General features: G+C 33.0%; 1 protein-coding gene across 10 annotated transcripts in view; it reads left to right on the forward strand.

The window, feature by feature from the left end:
- Nucleotides 1-22,796, forward strand: part of trol (terribly reduced optic lobes) — a 1,106,314-nt gene that overhangs the window by 38,870 nt on the left and 1,044,648 nt on the right. For all 10 annotated transcript variants that reach the window (XM_075355875.1, XM_075355878.1, XM_075355883.1 and 7 more), the window contains exon 2: nt 21,695-21,903. In XM_075355875.1, coding sequence (XP_075211990.1) covers nt 21,781-21,903 — 123 coding nt within the window. In that variant the 5' untranslated portion in view covers nt 21,695-21,780. The remainder of the gene's footprint in view (nt 1-21,694; nt 21,904-22,796) is intronic.

Consider the following 22,796-nt stretch of genomic DNA (forward strand, 5'->3'; position numbering starts at 1 on the left):
CGGCTTGAATTTGACCTTAGAAAGAAAGTAGAGATTGCGAATAGGTCGGGAGATCGAGGTATTTGGAATGCGGTTTTGAGCCGGGCCAGTACCGGAGCGGAACGGTGATCACAATGCACCGGATCTAAATTCTGTTCAGTTACCCATCTCTCGCCTGCGGAAGAGGCTACAAAACCTCGCGATGGAATGATGGCAGCTTGAATGGCGCACTCAAGTTGGTTTTTAAGGGTAACGGGTGCCCGGATGCTCACCAACCACGTTAATTTGAACCAATATCTGTTCCGGTTCCGCCTGGCAGCTGATGAGCTGTGCGTCTGCGCGGAGGTCCAGTCAAATGAAACCCTGATGTTTAACTGCCCTGCTCTTGGGGGGGGGGGGGGGCGGCAGAGATCGGGCCACCCTGGAACTTAGAGGTCAAGGGGAGGGAAAATTGGCCACTCACAAGCGGCGAATCAATGTGGCGAGAGCATATTGTCGGACCGTGTAGGATTTTCTAGATGCGGTTGCTTTGTTCAACCGGCATCCGTAGTTTGCTTAAGGGAAAGACTTACCGCGAGAAGCTAACCCTGACTGTAGCTGACCACTAGCCAATTATTATGTCTCCTAGCGCTATAAAATAGTGGACAGGTACTTGCTGGCATTCAGGTACTTGACCTAGACGTGGCAGCGAATTACTGCCTAGACGAAATAAATTTTTTATGGATGTCATATATTTTTAGTAGTTGACGGGGTGCGCTTACCCATTTTAACAAATATATGACAGGTGTGCGGTTGGGACATATAAGCCGATGGTGTTTGGCACCGCGCTTTGTCCGCTCACGCTGTTAGGGAAGCTCTAGGAGCTATGTTAGGATACTGGTCGTTAAACTGTTCAAGGCTCAGTTGCCATTTGTGGCACAAACATTCGGTCTTAAGCTTTAGGGAAACCGATTGGGGTGGTGGCGGGAGAAATTCCAAGCAAACCGATTGACCTTTGAAAATGTTTCTTTAATTTTATATACATTGTTTCATTGTCAATTTAAAATTTTTCAAGGACTTCAAAAAGGAATTTTCTCGAAGTATTGAGGTCGTATATTTTTTTAAATCAACAAAAAAATAATATTAACTCTTTGTCTTTTCCTTTTATTCTAGTATAATTTATTTTTTGCAACAAGTTGAAAATTTGTGTCGTGCTATTCCTTCCTGGTCAAAATCCGCCGTGATATTCTCCCAGTTTTAGGTTGTTTTTCTATTTTCTAGTATAAGTTCAGTATTTTATCTGTGAGGGCTATAGATAATATTTTAGTTCGCGTATAAATATTATGAGCTTTTTTTTATTAATAAAATTATTATCATACTTTTATTGTGTTTTTCAAATCAAATGATTTCTTCCGATTGTTAACCTTTATATTACGCTTTATTATAGTTATATCATGTTTTTTTTTTTTTACATTTTTTCATTCCTAATTATAAAATTATTTGTAAATTATGTTTTGATATGAGGCATTGTTAAAAAATAGCGACATGCTAAAATGTAAAAGCCTAATTTAAACCACTTTAATTTAATATTATTAAGAAATAATTTTTTTTTACAATTTGGTATTTTAATCTAATGACTGTTGATTATGGTTATTTTTAGTTTGATTCTTTAGAGATGTGCAAAAAAACTAAAAATATAGCTTTCTGTATGTAAACGAAGGAATCTATTTTTGCTGTATTTATTTAGTCTAATTCATTATTTACATTTTGATGTAATTTTAAACTGTAATAAGAATAATAAATAAGTGTACGAGTAGAACGTTATCTTTTATGTATTTGTTAAAATAAAAGTGAATATTTTGGCAAGGTGTTTCAAGCATGTTTAAAATTACAGGATGTACTTTTACTGTTTTTCCTCTTTCGTTTTTAAATAAATATCTGCTTTGCCTTATAACATAAATGCAAATCAACTTGTTTTTATTGAGTTTTTAAAGTCTGTTATTTTCTACAATTATTTAAACGGTTGTTCCATTCTACTTTAAAGTTCATAAAATGGTATGAAAGAAAAGAAAGTGCTAACTTTTTCACCGTGAATGAGGTGCATTTAAGAAAGTTTATTATGGTGTACGGTTTACAACATTACTTTTATTGTCGACTATAATTTTTTTTTAGAGTAGTAATTAATTTTCCATTAATATTTTTATTTGCCATTTCATAGAGCTCATACATAGAATTTCATGACATTTTAAAATAAATTAACTTGAAAATTAGTTTTATGTTATTTAATTATTTACTATCTGTAGGGTATGCATACGGTACGCCTCCGCAGCTAAGCCCTCCGGGCAGGTTGCCCTGGGGGGGTGGCGTCTCGGAATGGGATTATTAGGTGTCCAAATTTATTACCTCTTGTGTAGAAATATATATATTTTTTAAATAATGAAAATTGATATAACGAATACTTAAATTAGAAATTTAACTGTAGAAATTGATACTAACGAATCGGGATTTTACGCTAGTGATCGGTACACTCCGCTGCGTACGTTTTGGTTATAGTTCATTAAAGTTATTAGTTATGTTTTATGAACAAAAATAATCGCTTAAATAAATGAAAAACGTGTGAAAAAATGTTTAAAACACCACTCTTAAATTAAACGTAGTAAAAGATAAAAAGTAATTTTAGGACGGTATCTTAGAATGGATTTGACGACAAGCTTTGATAGTGATGTGTAAGATATATGAAAGTCATTGGTTCAAAATAAAAATTTGATGCAAAACATAGGGTTAAACGATTTAATTTCCGGATTACCAAGATCCGGTCGATGAAGAGCGTACCCGATGCGTTAAACAGTTAGCGCTCGATCTACTAATAGATACGCCGTTTGAATCGGGAAAATCGGAAAATTACAGTGGCACCCCATCGCATCTCCTCTCCAATTTCCGAACGGTCCCTCGGGAACACATGAAATTATCATGCGACGGGTACCACTGGGAACGTATAGGGTTTTCGTCCCGGGGGGGGGGGGCTCAAAAATGTTTTCAGAGCGGTAGGACAGACAATGTTTGCGATATGTACGATTTTCGTCCGAAAATTCGGATCTGGTTAGAAAGTATTAAATTTTCCCAAAACTTAAATATATATTTCGCGTATATATCGATATATGTACGGTATATCGATTATTATATATTAACAAGTATACACCTGACCACCACAAGACGTGTTCTATCCATTCGGGATTTTCCGCTAGTGATTGGTACATTCTGGTGCTAAGCTAAGGTGGGGGCGCGCGCGCGCGCACGCACACAAGTGCCATTTAGTAGGGTAGGATAATTAGTTTCAATTAAAAACTTTTCAAAAAATTGTCAAAAAATAATTAAAATTTAAAAAACAATTTTCTAAAAGGATATATTTTAACTTCAATTTCATGAAAATTGTTATGTCATTGAGAAAATAACTAAATATAAATAACGCGATTAAATTTCACATCATAATTTTATTAAATTACTCTTATGGTGAGGCGATAGCATTTCAGTTTTCCACGCTGATTCGGTGCCGATCAGGCATATGGCTCTTTCCAAACGCCATAAAATTCATTATCGTTCATCAATTATTTTTATCGAGCAAAATTCTGTCATTGCGTTATAAATAAATAAAATAAATTGTAGCAACCAAAAGATGCCGAAAAACTTGCATTGATCACGCAAAAAAAGTTATTCTGCTGGCGGATAATTTTCTAACCGGTACAATCGCACTGCTGACTTGAGAAAAGGTTGTTACAAATTTTTATCTAAATTTATCATATTCTTTACAAAATTGAGTCGTGAATGATACTAAAAATAGAAAAAAGTCCTAAATTCTTGGAAATATAATTTAGTACTAAAGGTAAAGTGAGATGCGATAAGTGATAAATGAAAAAATTTTGAGCGACGAAAAAGTGTTGGAAAAGTTTAACAAAAAGGTAAAAAGGTTTTAAAGTAGACATATTATATTGACACATGATGTTATTTAAACTAATAATGAAAGGTTTTACAGGATGGCTGTGGAAGTTATAAAGAATTGAAGGAGAAATAGTTGGAAATAGCTGCTTGGATATGTAGTATTCAGTCTTTAGATTGAGTACTACAGAAGACTTTTTTTTTTTCAATAAATAAGTTTTTCCTATTAAATAAGGGCAGTGATTCGAATTTATTGTTTCAAGATAGAAAAATACCGATTAAGATATTAATTTGTTTACGCTGTATTATAATTCTCTGATTTTATTGTTATGGCTTAAGTTAAACGTCTGAAATATAATAATCGATCACGATTTACTTTCTCTGAAAATATTGATGTTTATTATACAACCTGCTTTTATGATGATCAACCGGGAAGTATCACTTGTTTCCTAATATATCAGCCGAATTTTTGTGCGCTGATTCTCCTTCAGCATTAATATGTTAAACTTAGTCAAAAAAAATACAACGGAAAACTACTTAAATCTTTTTTTCCCCTACTAAGTCCAAAATGAATGCTTATCGCTCTACTAAGTGGCTCTTCCCTTTACTTTAGTATTTTTGTCTCATGTCGTACCTTTCGTTTACGCCACCTAACATAGTTCCTATATTATTTTTATTTTGTACGAGCTGTATTTTGAATTAAAGAAATAAAACTGTTCTGTCAAGTTGTCATTTAAATGACCATTTCATACTTTCTTTTTACAATCAAACTTTCCAATTTACTGATGGTATACCTTGGGATTTTTTTTTCTATAACCTCTAATAAATTATTTATTTTATTTTTAATTTAATCTCCGCCTACTCTGTGGCGAAATGGTAGCGTCTTTGCCTTTTATCCGGAGGTACCGCGTTCGAATCCCAGACTGGTATAGCATTTTTATTATGCTACATGATTCCATTTTCCGTATCTCACGCACAAGCTTTAAGCTTACGTGGCGATGTCATAAAAAAAAAGAATCTTGAAAATATAATTTTCAAGATTAAAATAGACTGAATAGTCTATGATGACTGAATAGATTAAAATCTATTCAGTTCAGAATAGATTCCGATTACTTAATAGTAAGCGGATATATTGTTTATTTAGTTTTTTCTTAATCTATTTTAAAACGTGGACATTTTTTTAAATATAAGTAATATCAACATTTTGAATCCGAACTGTAATTCGAATAAGTGGATAAAATGTAATTTATTTGAATTGAGTTTCATGTGAAAAATATTCTATATTTGTATTAATATTGTTAATGAATAGTTAGTTATTAGTTAATACGAGTATATTCCTTTGTGTTAAAATGAGAAAAACGTTATTTCTCGAAATAACGGAAACGGGTTCGTTAAGGTATTTTATTTCGTTGAACATTCAAAAATAAGATTTGACTTTTAATACTTCCGATTTGGCGTTAGCCTGTTATCCTGTTCCGCGATACCTTTTTTTTTTAGATTGTAATTAATTTTTATGAAATACAACGTTGATGGTTATTTTGCTGAATAGAATTCTTTTTTTTGTTTAGTCTCCGGGAATTACCGTTGAGGTATTACTTCAGAGGATGAATGAGGATGATATGTATGAGTGCAAATGAAGTGTAGTCCTATACAGTCTCAGTTCGACCATTCCTGAGATGTGTGGTTAATTGAGGCTCAGTCACCAAAGAACACCGGAATCTACGATCTAGTGTTCAAATCCGTATAAAAGTAATTACCTTTACTAGGACTTCAACGTTGGTACTCTCGACTTCGAAAACAGCTGATCTGGGAAGACGCGTTAACCACTACACCAACCCGATGGGTTCTGCTGAACAGAACTTTTTCTTTCTTTCTTCCCCGGACCGGATCCTGCAATTAAGTATTACACAGCCCAGGGAAGTGTCCTTTACTCTAACAGGCCTCCACGTCTCGACCCGCCGGTCAGATTTCGATTTGCGCCCGCCTGAAACCCCCAGAGCAGGATCCACCAGGCCGTCCCTGGGTCCCCACTCCGGGAGCCGGGACTCTGTCTTTATGCCAACGTGTCTAACGGGGAAACCCCGAGCGGGGCATCCCTGCCGGGACTCAATCGTTTTCGCTCGGGGGTGCGACAATCCCCGTGCCTCATCGCTACCGACCACTCATGCAAGCACATGTGAACGGCAGTTCCGCAGAGGGCTGTACCTCAACCCCGAGCCCCACAATCTTTATCTTGGAGAACCCTCGCCACGAATCCTGCAATGGTATCAAAACTGTTGGGGCTCCGCAACTTGGTGGCGATGATGATCTCCACGATGGGCGGTCAGGTAATCGCCGAGCAAGCTAAGCGGTATTCATACTACACAACACCACGTGTTCTGGGATATGTAATGGCAGTAGGCAGTCGCCGCAGTAATGGCAGTAGGGGTCATCCGCCCGCCTCCTACCACACTGGTCAGGAATTGCCGAGTCAGTAGTTCAGCTCGTCAAACCTCCGATTGGCCCGCGGTTTTATATCCGCGATAAGAATGTATAGAATTAGTAATACCTAACCAAACTCGCTTGTATGAGATATCATTTATGCACTTACTTATCTTGATGCTTAATTCCATTTAATCAATTCGAATTTTTCAGTCAATAATTAGCTTAGTTGAAGTGATTGTAAACAAAATACGGTGAAAAGGCAGTTTAATTATTATTATTCATTTCTAAATGTTTATCCATTTACAACTTTTTTTGTGAGAACTGAAATTTTAGTAATATTCTTTAATTCTTCGCTTTCGTCATATTTTTTAACTTCTTCAATAATTTTTTTAAATTTAAATTAATTTGTAAATATTTTTTTTTCATTACATTAATTGTATGATGTTTATGAGAATTGGTGTTTTAATGGAAATTGATGGAATAAGGAAAAATAACATTAGACAGCAATAAATCTAGAAAAAGACAAAAAAAGATTTACTGTCAAATACCGTAACTTCTCTTGGGCTATTTTGTTACTTTGACATTTTTAGAACAAGAATCCATAAAATTTATTTCTTTATACCATTTAGAAAATTGTTAAAATAAAAAAATATATTTGAACATTTTAATATAATAATCAAGTAAATATTACCACTTAAAAAAAAAAAAATAATAATAAATAACGTATGGAATTTAAAATTGAGATTAAGAAAAATGGGAACCGAAAAAATAAAAAGTACTTCTTCGACTTGGTCAATCGTGACATGTAGTCATGAAACAATTCGAATATGAGATTCATATTTCATTATTTTACAGAATTTTTTTTAATAGTCGCATCAACAATTAAAATCATTAGCGACTTATCAGTGTAATGCAATTGTACCGGTAAATTTGTAGTCGTGAACAAACACAGGCCGACAGTCCGGAGACGTGTGGTTAATTGAAATTCGACCACCAAAGAACACCGGTATCCACGATTTAACCTATTCAAATGTCAGGTGTGAATCCTAATAAAAGCATTTACTTTTATTAGGATTTAACACTCGACTTCGAAATCGGCTGATTTACGATGACTAGTTTACCCCTAGACCGACTCGGTGGGTTGAAAAAAAAATTGTTTTTGTAAGTTTAAAACATTTTTTTCAGCATTGAGATATCTTTTTTCTCTTTGAAATTTGAAGGAATTATTGTTCTGTATCGGGGTGTATGATTATTTTGAAAGTCTGTGTAGTGGGCGGTGTATGGTCTGTGCACATTGTGTACGAGAGTGACAGAATGATAGGACGAGTAGAACAGTTAGTCATTCCTTTACGACAACGTCTTGTATAAGACTCCGTAGTATGCAGTACATTGCCAGAGTTGTTCAAGGTAGTTAAAGCATGTAAGCCAGCTGTCAGCCTATGTACGCAATAATATGCCGCCCGTTATAGCAATATTTTTACTGGTGAAAATTATAACAACCACCTATTTTTATTTTTCCTCGCTTAGTGTTATAATTGTAATAAAATGTGTTTCATTCGTTAATTATTTTAATTTAATAAATAAAAATTGTACTTTGCTTCGCCCGCTTGATGCTATCTGCGGTATCAACACGACGCCTTTTCATAGGTCCAGCAAATTCCGTTTCGAAAAAGGAAGCAAGCAAATGCATAATTTTTCCGGCTTATCGAACAGTAACCGGGGAGGTAAAGATTACTGGATCTCATAAATATAATATTTTTTCATAAGTTGCTCGTATTACTATTACTATTTAAATTTGGGGTAAAAAATTACCCCAAAAATTGTTATAAATGTCGTTTCAAATTTATGTACCGCAGACTTATTTCTAAATAATTTACTAAAATGAATTCTTAGACAGGAGCGATTAAAACATTATTGTACAGACGTTTTACTAAGAAATAATGAAGTCCTGTACCAAATTTAAATATATATATTTCTAAGAAAGGGTTTTACAAAAGGTTTTTTCCCCCAATATTAAATAAATTCTACCACAAGATGTGGAATTGTTTAAATTATTTATGCGTAATGAATAAAAATGAAAAAAATTGGGATAGCAGGTTAACTTTATCTATTTCTTAATGGAAATTCGATGTCACAAAAAGATATATTTTCATGTAGAAAACTGTATTTATACGGTTGGGGGGATGTACATATTATCGGAAGGCCCTGTATCAGTGGTTTACATCTCGGCGCCAGGTTGGGCTTTTTACAAAGCTAACAGACATCTCAGACAACTTATTCCGCTAAGTAGCAATATCAAGATCAACAATTCTAATATCCTCGATGCTCTTACAGCGAATTCATCTGCATTTAGATAAAACTCAAAACCTACTGTATCAGAAAGGTTCAAAGATAAAAAAGAAACCGTTACTTCCAAATTAAATACAATCAGGATAAGAAACCGACATAAAAGTATTTAATGATAATTTCCTGGTAGCGGCCGTTCGTCTTACCCGGAATTCCTGGGGGAAATGTATCGTTTACTAGAAACGGAGCAAAACTTTTAGTTAAATGATAACAAACATCTATACTGCAACTTTATCTTCAAAATATTAAACAGCCGCAGGAGAAAAGCCCAAACATTCTTACACAAAACCTTCGTTCGTTCCTAGAATTTTGACGGGCCGATTACTTAGCTGAATTCTGAATTTTTTATCTGCATCTCTCAGCCGGGATGATAACAATAATATTATGTATCTACTTACCGCGTAAAAAAATGAACTGTTGAGCTGTGGTTTTATAATTCAAGTTTGAACGGTCCTTTCCAGAATAGGAAAATTTTGTTATTTATCTTAATTAGTTATTATCTAATCCGGGCCCATAAAATGGCTACGCAGCTTCTTAAATGAGTGAATTAACTACTAGTTTACCTTCTTGAGTATCGTTATTTACGATTAAAATTTACTTTCCTACAACGTACATCAAATCCTAAAAAAGAAGTGCTCTGAAAGATTGATTTTAACTTGCGGTATAATTAAAAATTTACGTGCAAAATTTGAATGGTTTATTACATTGTTTTTTTCTTTATTATTATTATTATTATTATTATTATTTTATATTTTAATGATTGAAGAATAATGCGGAATTTTATATTTAAATTAACGGTAAATATATCAATTAGTCACACAAAATTAAAAAAAAACCATAATTATTAAAATATTGTGCATAAAGATGCAATTAAATAACATCATTTTACTACAAAGTATGATATTGATGCTAAATATTTACAGATAACCTTGAATTAAAAAATAAAAATTAACGATTATTGTCTTTACTTGGTAATTACTGCTAACTAAAAGATCATTAAGTAAAATACTATGTTCAAACATAAAAAGTAATTACAATTTCTACATTAAAATATATAAATATAATTAAAAATGATAACTATTACGTAATGATTTCCATATTTTAATCTGATCTGACGATTTGCTTTCAATATGTATTCTTATAATAAGAAAGGTCATTATAATTGGCGTATATAATTTAGTGTTATTTTTTTTTATATACAATATCGGTTAATCGGACAATGACTTGAGACGAGTTACTATTTTTATAAAGTAATTCTTTGAAATATTTGTATAGCCTCATACTTCTATTTAACCGTAATTGTCAATTAGATATGTCTGTATGTTTATGAGATATTGTGACGCGGTAAACTAAGTGTTATTAATCGCCTATATATGTTTACATCTTACTTTTTCGCTATTTTTTACTATTTCGGAGAATTTAGATACTCCGGTGAATATCGACACATACCGAATGCGCCGGTGAAAAACTAAAATATTTGCTTATTCGGACCTTCGCCGGTATACGTAGACCAACACAGATAAGCTCTAGTGGGAGTCAAACGATAATCAGAAATTAAAAAAAAAATTACCCGATATCAATCTCTAAGGTAAATAGATTGACCCACCGGGTTGTCTAATGGTGAATACGTCTTTTCAAATCGATTTGGAAGTAGAGAGTTCCAGCGTTCAAGTCCTAGTAAAGTCAGTTATTTTTATACGGATTTGAATACTAGATCGTGGATACCGGTGATCTTTTGGTGGTTGGTTTCAATTAACTACACATCTCAGGAATGGTCGAACTGAGACTGTACAAGAACAAGACTATACTTCATTTACACTCGTACATATCATCTTCATTCATCCTCTGAAGTAATATCTGAACGGTGATTCCCGGAAGTTAAACAGGAAAAAGAAAGAGGGTAAATAGATTACGAGAATAAAAGGAAGCCAAACATAATCTATTCTCGCTAACCTCATCTACTTAACGTTAAATGTACAGATTATATCCAACATTTGAGGCGATTAATCAAATTTACCGCATTCAACGTTCGATGTTGGTGAAAGTTGAATAAAAATATTTGTATAAAAAAAATTGAACAAAGAGCAAACCACATCTGACCATTTATTTTTATCGTTATCGTTCATCCGTGCTGTTAACATTTTCCGTACATCCCGATCGGCCCTTTTAATTTATAAAATGCTGAAAATGCGATTAAATTTTTTTATGATTGCGGTGAATTTGATCGATCGCCTTAACATGTGTAATTTGTATATTTAATGTTAATTAGATGAAGTTAGCGAGCGTAGATTATGTTTGGCTTAAATTTAAGCTTCCTTTTTTTTACAACGGTTTCTCGTAATCTATTTACTTTAGAGACTGGTATCGGGTGATATTTTTTTATTTCTAGTTATCGTTTCGATACCCACCAGAGCATATCTGTGTTTGTCGACATATGAAGCTCCGGAATAAGCAGATATTTCGGTCTTTCACCGACGCATACGATACGTGTCGACATTTACCGGAGAATATCGAAATTTGCCAGATACAGGTCTTTCACGGTGAAATATATACTACTTTATATGTATGTAGAATTTATTTTAACCAGTGACAAGTAAACCAATAAACTGCGATATAGAAAAAAGTTAATTAAAATTAACCATTTTCTATAAAAATTATTTTATATTTTTTAATTAATGAATAATAATTTCATGTTTGAATTCAACCATTTTTTTTTTGACATAAATTAAATCACCACAGAAGCTTGTACGTGGAAATGTAAAAATGGCAATCTGTAGCGTGAAAAATGCCATGCCTCATCAGAATTCGAACCCGGGACATCCAGATTAATGATTGAAAGGCTACACTCCGCCACGGAGATCGGCAAAATTGTTATACTCGTATTTTATAAAATTATAAAAAACTTATTATATTTTATTTATCTGTAACGGCGATTTATTTAACCCCTTGCATTAATTTTAGCAGATTTCCCCCCCCCCCGTAATAAACAATACGTTTCATGCTCAGCCTTTCATCCGGAGGCCCTGGGTTCGAATCTAACTCAGGCAAAATGTCGTTTTTCATACGCTACGAAATTTCATTCCCACATACCACGGGCAAACTTCAAGTTTACGTGGCAAAATCATCAAACAAAAAAAAATTATGAAGTAATTAAAGAATAAATATATTTCTGATTATTTTAGTGTAGTTTCATGTATAAAGCGAAAGTAATTTCTATCCTGAAGATGAATATTTTTCATGGTTTATAATTTATTATTTTTAGGCCAATTATTTGTTATTTTATAGAAAAATGATGTTTATAATAAATAGTAGGCTCTCTCTCTCTCTCTCTCTCTCTCTCTCTCTATATATATATATATATATATATATATATATATATATATATCCCGCATTCTTTCTTCCTGTTTCTATTCGTATATAAAAATTATTTTATTTTTATTATAGTAAATATATTATATTATTATAGTGAATATATATTTGCTTTTGAAACAACTTACCTGACTATACCTATTCCATTTGTGGTTTGTAGTTACGTTTACATAACCTTCAAAAGCCCATGAAGTGGATCGAAAAATTTTTTTAATAATGCTTAATGCTAGTCTTTTTAAGCAAGTGATAAAATAAAATTCAGTTATTTCCTTATGATTTTTATATCGTAAAATTGCAAGATACCTAACCCATTTACAAATATAAATTTTTTTTGTAATGTTACACACACAAATATATATATATATATATTATTGTTATTATTACATAGCATCGGTTGTTGATGATGAGATGTGTTGTATTCGTCTATTCATTTTTTGTATCCTCCGGTAATCTTCACAAAAAATCTATTTAAATTCACACACAAGCAAAGAAAATGTGCATATTTATAAAGTTCAAAAAGGGTTTGATAAAATTTTGTTAAACGTGTGATTTCTGCCAAGAACCTTGCTAAAAAAAAAGATATATTATAAGCATTTAATTTACATAAAAATTCGAGATTTTAATTAATTTGAAAATAATTGAAAGAAGGGTGTTTCAGGGTTTTCCTTCTAAAATTTTCAGGAGAATTCTGGTAATTAAAACAAAATTATTTCGTAACTATGTGTCCGGAGACGGTTGTTTTTTTGTATTTTTGACAACGAGTAGCTCTGAATTTTACTAAATGAATCCATTTAAACTTAAATTGTTTGAACACTAATAACGGAATGTAATTGATTTTAATATGTTTTTTAATTTAAAAATGTTTAAAAAGTAGTGACTCTAAGTACGTCGAAGTAGTTTTCTAGAAATTGTTGTAAATTCCAAAAAGATTGGAGTCGAAAAACACCTTATCTTCGCTTACATATACTTTATAAATTTCTAATATACAAATGGTAAAATATTCCGGAGGTAAACTAGTCTCCCGTTCGGATCTCCGGGTGGGGACTACTAAGGAAGGGGTCACCAGGAAATTAAAAAATAACATTCTACGAATCGGAGCGTGGAATGCTGGAAGCTTAAAGAAGATTGGTAGGCTAGAAAATTTAAAAAGGGAAATGGATAGGGTAGAGATAGAAGAACAATTGCTAACATGTACAGGAACCAAACGGCAACAGTGACAATTGAAGAACATAAGAAAGAAGCCGTAATAAGAAAGGGAGTCCGACAAGGGTGTTCCCTGTTTCCGTTACTTTTTAATCTTTACATGGAACTAGCAGTTAATGATGTTAAAAAACAATTTAGATTCGGAGTAACAGTAAAAAGGTGAAAAGATAAAGATGCTACGATTTGCTGATGATATAGTAATTCTAGCCGAGAGTAAAAAGGATTTAGAAGAAACAACGAATGGCATAGATGAAGTCCTACGCAAGAACTATCGCATGAAAATAAACAAGAACAAAACAAAAGTAATGAAATGTAGTAGAAATAACAAAGATGGACCACTAAATGTGAAAATAGGAGGAAAAAAGATTATGGAGGTAGAAGAATTTTGTTATTTGGGAAGTAGAATTACTAAAGATGGACGAAGCAGGAGCGATATAAAATGCCGAATAGCACAAGCTAAACGAGCCTTCAGTAAGAAATATAATTTGTTTACATCAAAAATTAATTTAAATGTCAGGAAAAGATTTTTGAAAGTATATGTTTGGAGTGTCGCTTTATATGGAAGTGAAACTTGGACAATCGGAGTATCTGAGAAGAAAAGATTAGAAGCTTTTGAAATGTGGTGCTGTAGGAGAATGTTAAAAATCAGATGGGTGGATAAAGGAGCAAATGAAGAGGTATTGCGGCAAATAGGTGAAGAAAGAAGCATTTGGAAAAATATAGTTAAACGAAGAGACAGACTTATAGGCCACATTTTAAGGCATCCTGGAATAGTCGCTTTAATATTGGAAGGAGAGGTAGAAGGAAAAAATTGTGTAGGCAGGCCACGTTTGGAATATGTAAAACAAATTGTTAGGGATGTAGGATGTAGAGGGTATACTGAAATGAAACGACTAGCACTTGATAGGGAATCTTGGAGAGCTGCATCAAACCAGTCAAATGACTGAGGACAAAAAACAATATACAAATAAATATTTATAAAAAAAATTCTACGTAATCAATTCTTTTAAAAAAATATGTAAGAAAAAACAATACAGACACAAAAGTCATCTGTTATAAATAAAGTAGGTCAAATTGTGACATAAGAATATAATTTAAACCAAACCAAAATTCTTTTTGATATAGCAAAAACGTTTCTATTTGTATTACTGACTCAAAATCGTTAAGGAAGATTTATAACCTGAAAAATCATTCATAAATTCGACCGCAAACAACAACGTCAGTGTCTAGATTTATTACTCCCGTTTTAAATGTACGTGTTAGTCTTTTAATTTATCTCTCAGCGCACAAATTATAAAAGAAATGAGGTTCGGTCGAAGTCGGCCCTGTAACAACTGTAAGCGGGACGGACGCATAAGTAAACGTTTCCTTAAACCATTCCATACCGTCTGATTATCAGCATCGCTAGTTCGCGGCCGCCGTTGCTAATAGATCTTGTAAGACAACACAGGAAATGCACTCAAGGTTTACTTCATACACTTTCAATCGTTCCATACTCTACACAGATCCGATCGTTTCAAACTGATTGTCACCGAAAAGTTTTATTGCAAAAAAAAAAAAAGGTTATTGCTTGGAGGATCACAGTTATACTTTCTACGAACACAGTTGAACTGTAATCTACAGCTTAGAAATCTGTAGTAAAACGGAATGCTTTCTGTTCAGGAGTCGTCATCTTTACTAATGGCGCTGTCGAGCGGAAAGATAGGGAATCAGTCTACGGTCGTCGCGCAACTACATCTTGTTTTTTTTTTTGTTCTTTAATTCTAGCTTTAAATCGACACCGTTCCATCGCATCCAAAAGGTATAACAAATTAAAACCCAGGTATTGTTTTTTGTATATCCATTAATGTAATTAATATCTGTGTTCCACTAATATTTTCAGCAAAACCGTTTGTTAAGCGTATTTCGCATTTCGTACAAAGAATAAATATTACATTTATCGTAAAAACTAACTGACGCGCTTCCTGGTGTTGTGAGAAATACCTTAGATTGTGTCATAGGATATAAAAATGAGTTCATGTTTGTAATGGTTTAATCTATGATATAAAAAAAAAGATTGTTAATCTTGTATTTAATTACACATTATGTTTTATTCTCTTTTTATATATTACCTACTACATCTTCAGCGGTAATAATATAATTATTAATTTTTTTTTACAATCATCATCATTAATGATAGAATTAATGACGCATGTCTTTCTTGGCAGCGTATATATATTACTATTGTAGCTTGTTTATCCACAGCATAACTGTTATACTGATTGCAGTTTAATAATTCTGATAGTCTTGTCATCAATTTCCTTAGCCGTAAAGTGATTAAAATACTTTAGATATAAAAATTTTCTTATTGGAATCACTCTTACATCTGAATTCCAACTGCCAATTAATTTAATCTCTTTCTCTACCAGCGACATTAATATCGCATTCTTAAGGTAGGTTTTTCTTTTATTTCTGTTTAGCCTCCGGAACCAATGTCAGGATTACTTCAGAGGATGAATGAGGATGATATATATATATATATATATATATATATATGAGTGTATTCTTGTACAGTCTCAGGTCGACCATTTCTGAGATGTGTGGTTAATTGAAACCCAAACCTCAAAGAAAACCGGTATCTATGATCTAATACTCAAATCCTTATAAAAGTAACCGCCTTTACTAGGAATTGAATCTTAAAACTCTCGGCTGATTTGCGAAGACGCGTTCACCACTAGACCAACCCCGGTGGGTTTCCTAAGCTAGGTTCTTCTTTCATTTTCCTGTTTAGCCTCCGATAATTACCGTTCAGATAATACTTAAGAGGATAAATGAGGATGATAATTACGAGTGTAAATGAAATGTAGTCTTGTACAGTCTCAGTTCTACCATTCCTGAGATGTGTAGCTAATTGAAACCCAACCACTAAAGAACACCGGTATCCACGATCTAGTATTCAAATCCGTGTAAAAATATCTGACTTTAATAGGACTTGAACGCTGTAACTCTCGACTTAAAAATCGGCTGATTTGGGAAAACGCGTTTACCACTAGACCAACTCTGTCGGTTTTCCTAAGTTAGGTTGCCTTTAGTTATTCTTCGCGCCAGTTTTTATCGAAGAATTTTTATGATATTTATTTTACTAATAATAATATATAAATAGTAATACATAATTATTTAATTCGGCGAATGAATTTATTGAAGTTGTATTTTTTTAATTATACGATAGTTTATTTTTATTATATGATTTTATATACATCACGTATATGTGACATATTTATAAAAAAATATATTGCAGTATGAAAGTGATATTTATTATACTTGCAAAAACCAACTAGCGTGTAACTGCATAGACCAAAAGGGGTCAGCATCTTAAAAAATGGACCGGAATGGATTCTAACCCTCTACTTCTATATATGGGGCCAAAGCAATTCTCATAAACACCTCACCTATTTAACAAATATCTTGCCGTGCCGCTTTTTCGTCGAAGCATTATTTTTTCTTATTCACCACAGCCTTTCGAGGTATGCGCTCCAGTTACTGAATATATAAAATTTTGATAGCGGTTAACCGTGTCGTGTACATAATTACGGTTCAGTCCCTTGTAGGCCGTCCACTAATCTGAAATAATTATGGAACCGGGTGCGATAAAATCGACTATTATTGGCCGTAACTAATCTGCATTTGAGTTCACCAACAGCAAACATAAAACATTCGCGTGTTTCGCGGCAGATTCCGTCGAAAACACATTGCTCTCGCGATGCTTTGTCGACGTTGTATTTTCTTTTAACGAACGTAGATCTCTTATCTAATTTCGACAGTCATTCCCCCCTAGTCACCTATGACACAGCTATTATTAGACTGTTTATTCGCGCGTACCTCCCGTTGATGATAAACGCTGTTATCAACAAATGTATTGCGGTTAATTTCTATTCACGTTCACAGAATTAACCGACAACAGTTTCAAAAGTCCAGAATATATTAATAACAATATACTGTCTAGACTTTGGAACCTTGCGAATATGCAGTGACGCGTTGAACGTCATTGTTATCTGAAATCTTAAAAAGTATTTCGCGATTACATAATTTACTTGCCGGCATAATATTACTATATTGGAATAAACGAACACAAGTACTTTTTTCACGAATTATTTTATTCAAACTAAATATATTAACGAGAATATCAGTTACGGAGTAAAAAAACGCGTGTACACGCTATCGCTGTGAGAGTGGATAAGTAAATACGGATAAGAAACGATCGTTTGTCAAGCGTCAACGCGTTTGTGAAGTGAACAAGTCGAAACATGAAAGTACGGGCTTCATCAAATATAAGTCACTCTCTTGATATAATTATATTTTCTCTTTCTTTCGGTAATCGGTGTATTTAATCCTTACAGAAGTACATTATTGTAAAAGTACTGAAGATCTTCGCTGAAACTCAGTAATTCATTGATAACAACTAGCGGGAAGTTAACGGAAGAAATCTTATTAATTTTCTTCTTTTTTTTTTAATTTTCTTAAATATTCAGCTATTCTTAAATAATTTAGATAATCGGAATAATTTTATGTATATCCAATTTTGTTACGAAAATATTTATTTTATTTTTATCGGTAAAGCGTTCGATAAAATATCGATTTAAAATGTTACGCTTCTATTCTGTTTCAAATTTTTACGTATTTATTTGATCAAAATTGTATTTTTTATAATATAATATAAATCTTAATCTGTCATTATGACTTTCGTGCTTACACCGACATGTACTATCTCGGAATGTATAACTTCGTTTTTATATTACATTGTAAACATATCTTACGGTAAATAAAAAGTAATGAATTATATGATAAAAAACTAAATATGTAATGCCTTCCACGTACAGTCATGCACCGTCATTTATTACCTGTTATGTACGTACTGTAAAATTGATAAAACCAGGTATATATAAAAAATAATAAAGTTGGCCGACTGTTTCTTTCATCAGCAGTTTATAGATAACCGCTTTAATACAAAGGATGTAATTATTTGAAGTAACAGTACGATTATGTTTGTTTTGATTTAGTTTGTTGCGCTATGAAAATTTTCATCGTCTTAATATTTTTCAATAATTTCACTCCGTAGTTTTTGGAAACACACGGTAATGATGATATCGGCGTTTAGACTGTGTGTGTATTTATGGTATGCGCATTTTGTCTATTCGTAGTCGATACATTAAACATTTTAAGAAGTACGGTTAAGAATACACATATTTTTATCTTAATTGCGCAACTTTCTGAAGTACAATTATTATTTATTATTTAGCTGTAAGAGAAGACTCCTCTTTACTCTACTCATTCATGATTTATAACCGTAAGTCAACGTACTCATTTTTATCTATCGTATAAATGATTAAACAGATTCTTTTTTTTAATTTTTATTTATAAACACCTGTATTTTTTTTTTACGAAAGTTAATTTTAAAAAAATATTGCTTTTTGCTTCATTCATTTTACATAGCCCTAAGGTATATTTTTTTAGGTGATTTAATTAACTGTAGGCCTTACATATTTTCTTTGATGTTGTATAAAGAAATACGTGCTTAAATTTTGTAATCGAATCAGAGATAAGTTTTACCTAAAGTAAAAACCTACGTTTTAATATAACATTTAAACACGACGATATTATTAATTTTAAATTCTCATTTTTTTTATTCGCCCAACAATTTTCATTTTTTTAAATTTTTATAGAATTGCTAGCGAATTTTGAAATAACCATCAATAATTTTAACGTAGAGAAAATTACATTCTTTCTATTGGTACTTATGTTTATAAATTGGAAGTCTTGTGTTCGAATCGACATAATTAAAATGTATTATCGTTCTTGATATATCAGGAATATCTATGAAATTTTGTAGTATTTACTTTCCCTTCTAGAGCTATAGCGCTGTTGTAAAACGGTCCGATTTGGGCAGATGCGGTTTTCACTGGATCTTGACGTTTTGACACCTAAGGAACCCAAAAAACCGGATGGAAAATTTCCAGTTGTTAATGTGTACGTGTGTTCGGTGTTGGCCTCTAAATCACCTTATTTGTTAACAATTAAAATAATATTTGCAAAAAATAAGTTTTTGCAAAATCGCACCCCCATCCCAAAGAATGCTGTTGTTATAGTCTATGTTGTGACGTCACAGGTGAGCGATAAAATTAAATAAATTAATAATATTTAAAGTGTACGAAAGTACCGGCTCTCGAACTAGATCGCTCGGTCAACTCGGTACCTGGTGCGTTAAGTCTTGCTGTTTCACCAGTCTACCGACCGTACAAGCGAAATTTGTTCTATGCAAGTTGTGAAATTACATTAGTTCAGTTCGTGCCGGTCGTCGCCGCTAGTACCGCCACATCTGCGCGAATTAAATACGGTAAGCGCTCGCTTTACTTTAAATATCAAAAATTCTTTCAGACAAAAGTTTTAGGTAATGCTTAGAGATCTAACGACCAATTTAAAAATATTCGATACCTGTCTATTAAGGGAGGTATGATATTTTTTGTTTTCGAAATCCCATTTTTTCCACTCCTTGTGCTAGTGATTGGTGATACCAAAAAACTTTACTTAGATAAGGTTTAGGCTTTTATCCAAAGAATAACTTTAAACGAATTAGATATTTTACTTAATAAGAAAGTTATAGCAATATTCTTTTTTCGAAAAAGCCCCTCCATGGTCCGATTTTTCCCATTAAAGAAGTGACCGAGATTTTGGGTTGTCATATTTTATGTATCAGTCTGAAAGTGATTGGCGCAAATCTACGGCGGTTATCGTGTCCACAAGAAAGTGAAATATACATATATATAAACTTTCGAACTGACGATAGTTTTTTGGGGTCTGGGGATGTGAAACGCGAAGATATCTCAAAATTTTCTGGAAATCGAATCATGGTATCCATTACTATAGGTAGCTTTCGTATGAAATCTTCCTTCCAAGAAGATTAATATTTTTAACCGTTTCGGAGAATTCAGTATTGTGAGGTAATGCAAAGACCTGCATCACATATGATCGTTCTTTGAACGCGGCTGTACTCTCCTTATAACCGTTGAATACAGTCAAGTTCAAAGATACGGTTGTGTCGATTTAAAACACATTTTTCATACGGTTACTTCTTTACTCATATAAGGCAAAACGTCTGTGCACTAATATTTTGTTCGGCTCTCTATTAATACGAGAAAGGTCTTTATTTATTGTAAAGCTTTTTATACAGGCAACCGATCCTCACCGTTAAGCAAAACAGTCACCTCGGAGTGTCGTGCCAGTAGTCTCTGGCCGCCCTGGCTAGCCGCCTTCTAGGGCTTTTCCACGGGGTCTCCCCAACTTCACTAGGACACACCGACATTTCTCTTCCGGATAGCCGCTATGCCCTTCCGCTAAGAAGCGGAAGGGCTAGATTAGGGACCGTTCCTGTCCCTAATCTAACAGTTCCAGATGTACGTTTCGCACATCCTTCACTTCCCGACCACTCATACCTTGAGGGTTCTTCATGCCATCGTCGGGGAGTCTCGACCGCTTCCACTCTTGAATGTGGGTGGACCCAAACAACCTACGCAAAAATACTACCTCTCTGACCCTGCACGTCGCCACGCTTCGACCCTATTTTTTTTTTTAAATTACAACATTCCGTCACACACATGAGTGCACCTCACCCTACTTCTCTTGTAAGGGAACGGGAATAGGAGTTCTTTAAAAATATGCGTGAATATTTGCGCCGAAGGAAAACATTTCTCTTCTTGCAAGAGGTATAAATTATCATTCGTATTCTACTCGCATGAAAATTTTAGAAAAAAAATTGTCATTAATTGCTGAACAGTTGCCCGATTTTTTGATTACGGATATTTCACATTAATTATGAAAATAAGAAGCTTTAAAAAATAGCTAAGGATATAAACTTTGCGCATATTTCTGATGAGATACTTGGACTACAGGCAGGCTTTATGTTGTGCATTTTATGCACTGTATTCATTTGCAGCCACACATGTCCTTCAAAAGTTTATTATTTACTATTTCGCATTACACATCATAATAGCAGCGCAGCTTCTGTCAAGTCTGCCCCATAACTGTTTTCCCGCTTTATGTTCTTAGAAAATCGAGGTATAACAGTGGTTTCAGTTAAATTAAATTTCTATGAAGAGAAACATTATTGAAATACGCTTCGACATCGTGACGTTGCAGTTGATTCACCGTTTCCCACTCCTATTAAGAATAAATATCGGAGCCAGTCGGCTCCGAAAAAAAAATTAAAATACATTTTATTTGAATGTTTATTTTCTTTTATCGTTCATATGAAAAAATAGCTGGTTTAGTTGTCCAAATTCACTTTAGTCGTATAATAATAATAATAATAAACAAAAATAAAACACGGTTAATATAAAACAGAAATGTTATGATTATTTTAAGATATATAATTGTATACTATATATATGTTAAAAATTGAAGTGAGAATATTGTTTATTTTTTGTTACAGTGTCAATATGAAGTGTATTTCATCAGCACTTTTCATCTGACGTCATCTTGTTCTCTGTGAATTTGTGTGGTTGCACGTGCGACCAAATGTGCGGCCAAAAAAAGATGGCATTCAACGGTACCAGAAACTTTCATCGTATTAGTTACTTTACACTTTTTTCATCATTACTACTTCTGACGGTCTCGTTGGATTACGTATTCACTGCAGATGTAAGTAATATGCAAAATTCTTATTTATTTATTCTTCACTTTTAATTAGGGAATTTGTTTTATTGTAGTTATAATAAAATATTTTCGTTAGATTTTAATTTACATAATTTTTTTCTTGTTTCTTGAGAATTTGTAGCTTTACGCTATCTATTTTGGATGAACACATAAAATACTTTAATTTCAAAATTCACCAGATCTGAGTTTTTTTCGACGAGAGTAATGATGTTCCGTGTACAGTTAATTTATGCACTAAACAGAACAGTACTGAATATCACCTGCGGACCAGCGAGCTCGGCGTACTGATGATATTCTACAACGTAATCGTCTCCGTACATAATGCAACAGAAAACCACTTAAATTGTCACTTTCCTTAGTAAACCTGGTGTATCGTGCTTGTTATTCTTGAAAATAGTATAATGTTTAATGAATAGCGATTATTTGTCTGCCTCTGTTGCGGTTATACATTTAACATTTCTTATGAGAATTATTTGTAGTATTTTATATAAGCTTAAAACGATGAAGAAATTCCAAATAGAAAACAAGTACTATCAATTATAGGCTTCGTATAAATTAATTAACTACTAAATAAACAAGTTTCCCAGTAATAAACCGATGATGTAATATTATATAAACGAATCTTATTTGCGTTTGTATGAAACACTTCAGTTCATGATTAAATTTTACAAGATATTAAAATGTACATAAGATGTTAAATCGTTTCCTTATGTGTATATGTTATTTCAAGTATTTCAAATTAATCGATCGATACATTAACGTCCACATAAAAGTATGAAAACTTATTCGATCGTAATCAAGGAGTTACCTAAACCACTTTTTAAATGGGTGTTAATGCAACCTGTAGTATTATTGTTGAAGTTGTTAAAAAATTCTGA

The sequence above is a fragment of the Lycorma delicatula genome, chromosome 2 (genome assembly GCF_047948215.1).
Source record: "Lycorma delicatula isolate Av1 chromosome 2, ASM4794821v1, whole genome shotgun sequence".
In the NCBI taxonomy this organism is placed as follows: Eukaryota; Metazoa; Arthropoda; class Insecta; order Hemiptera; family Fulgoridae; genus Lycorma; species Lycorma delicatula.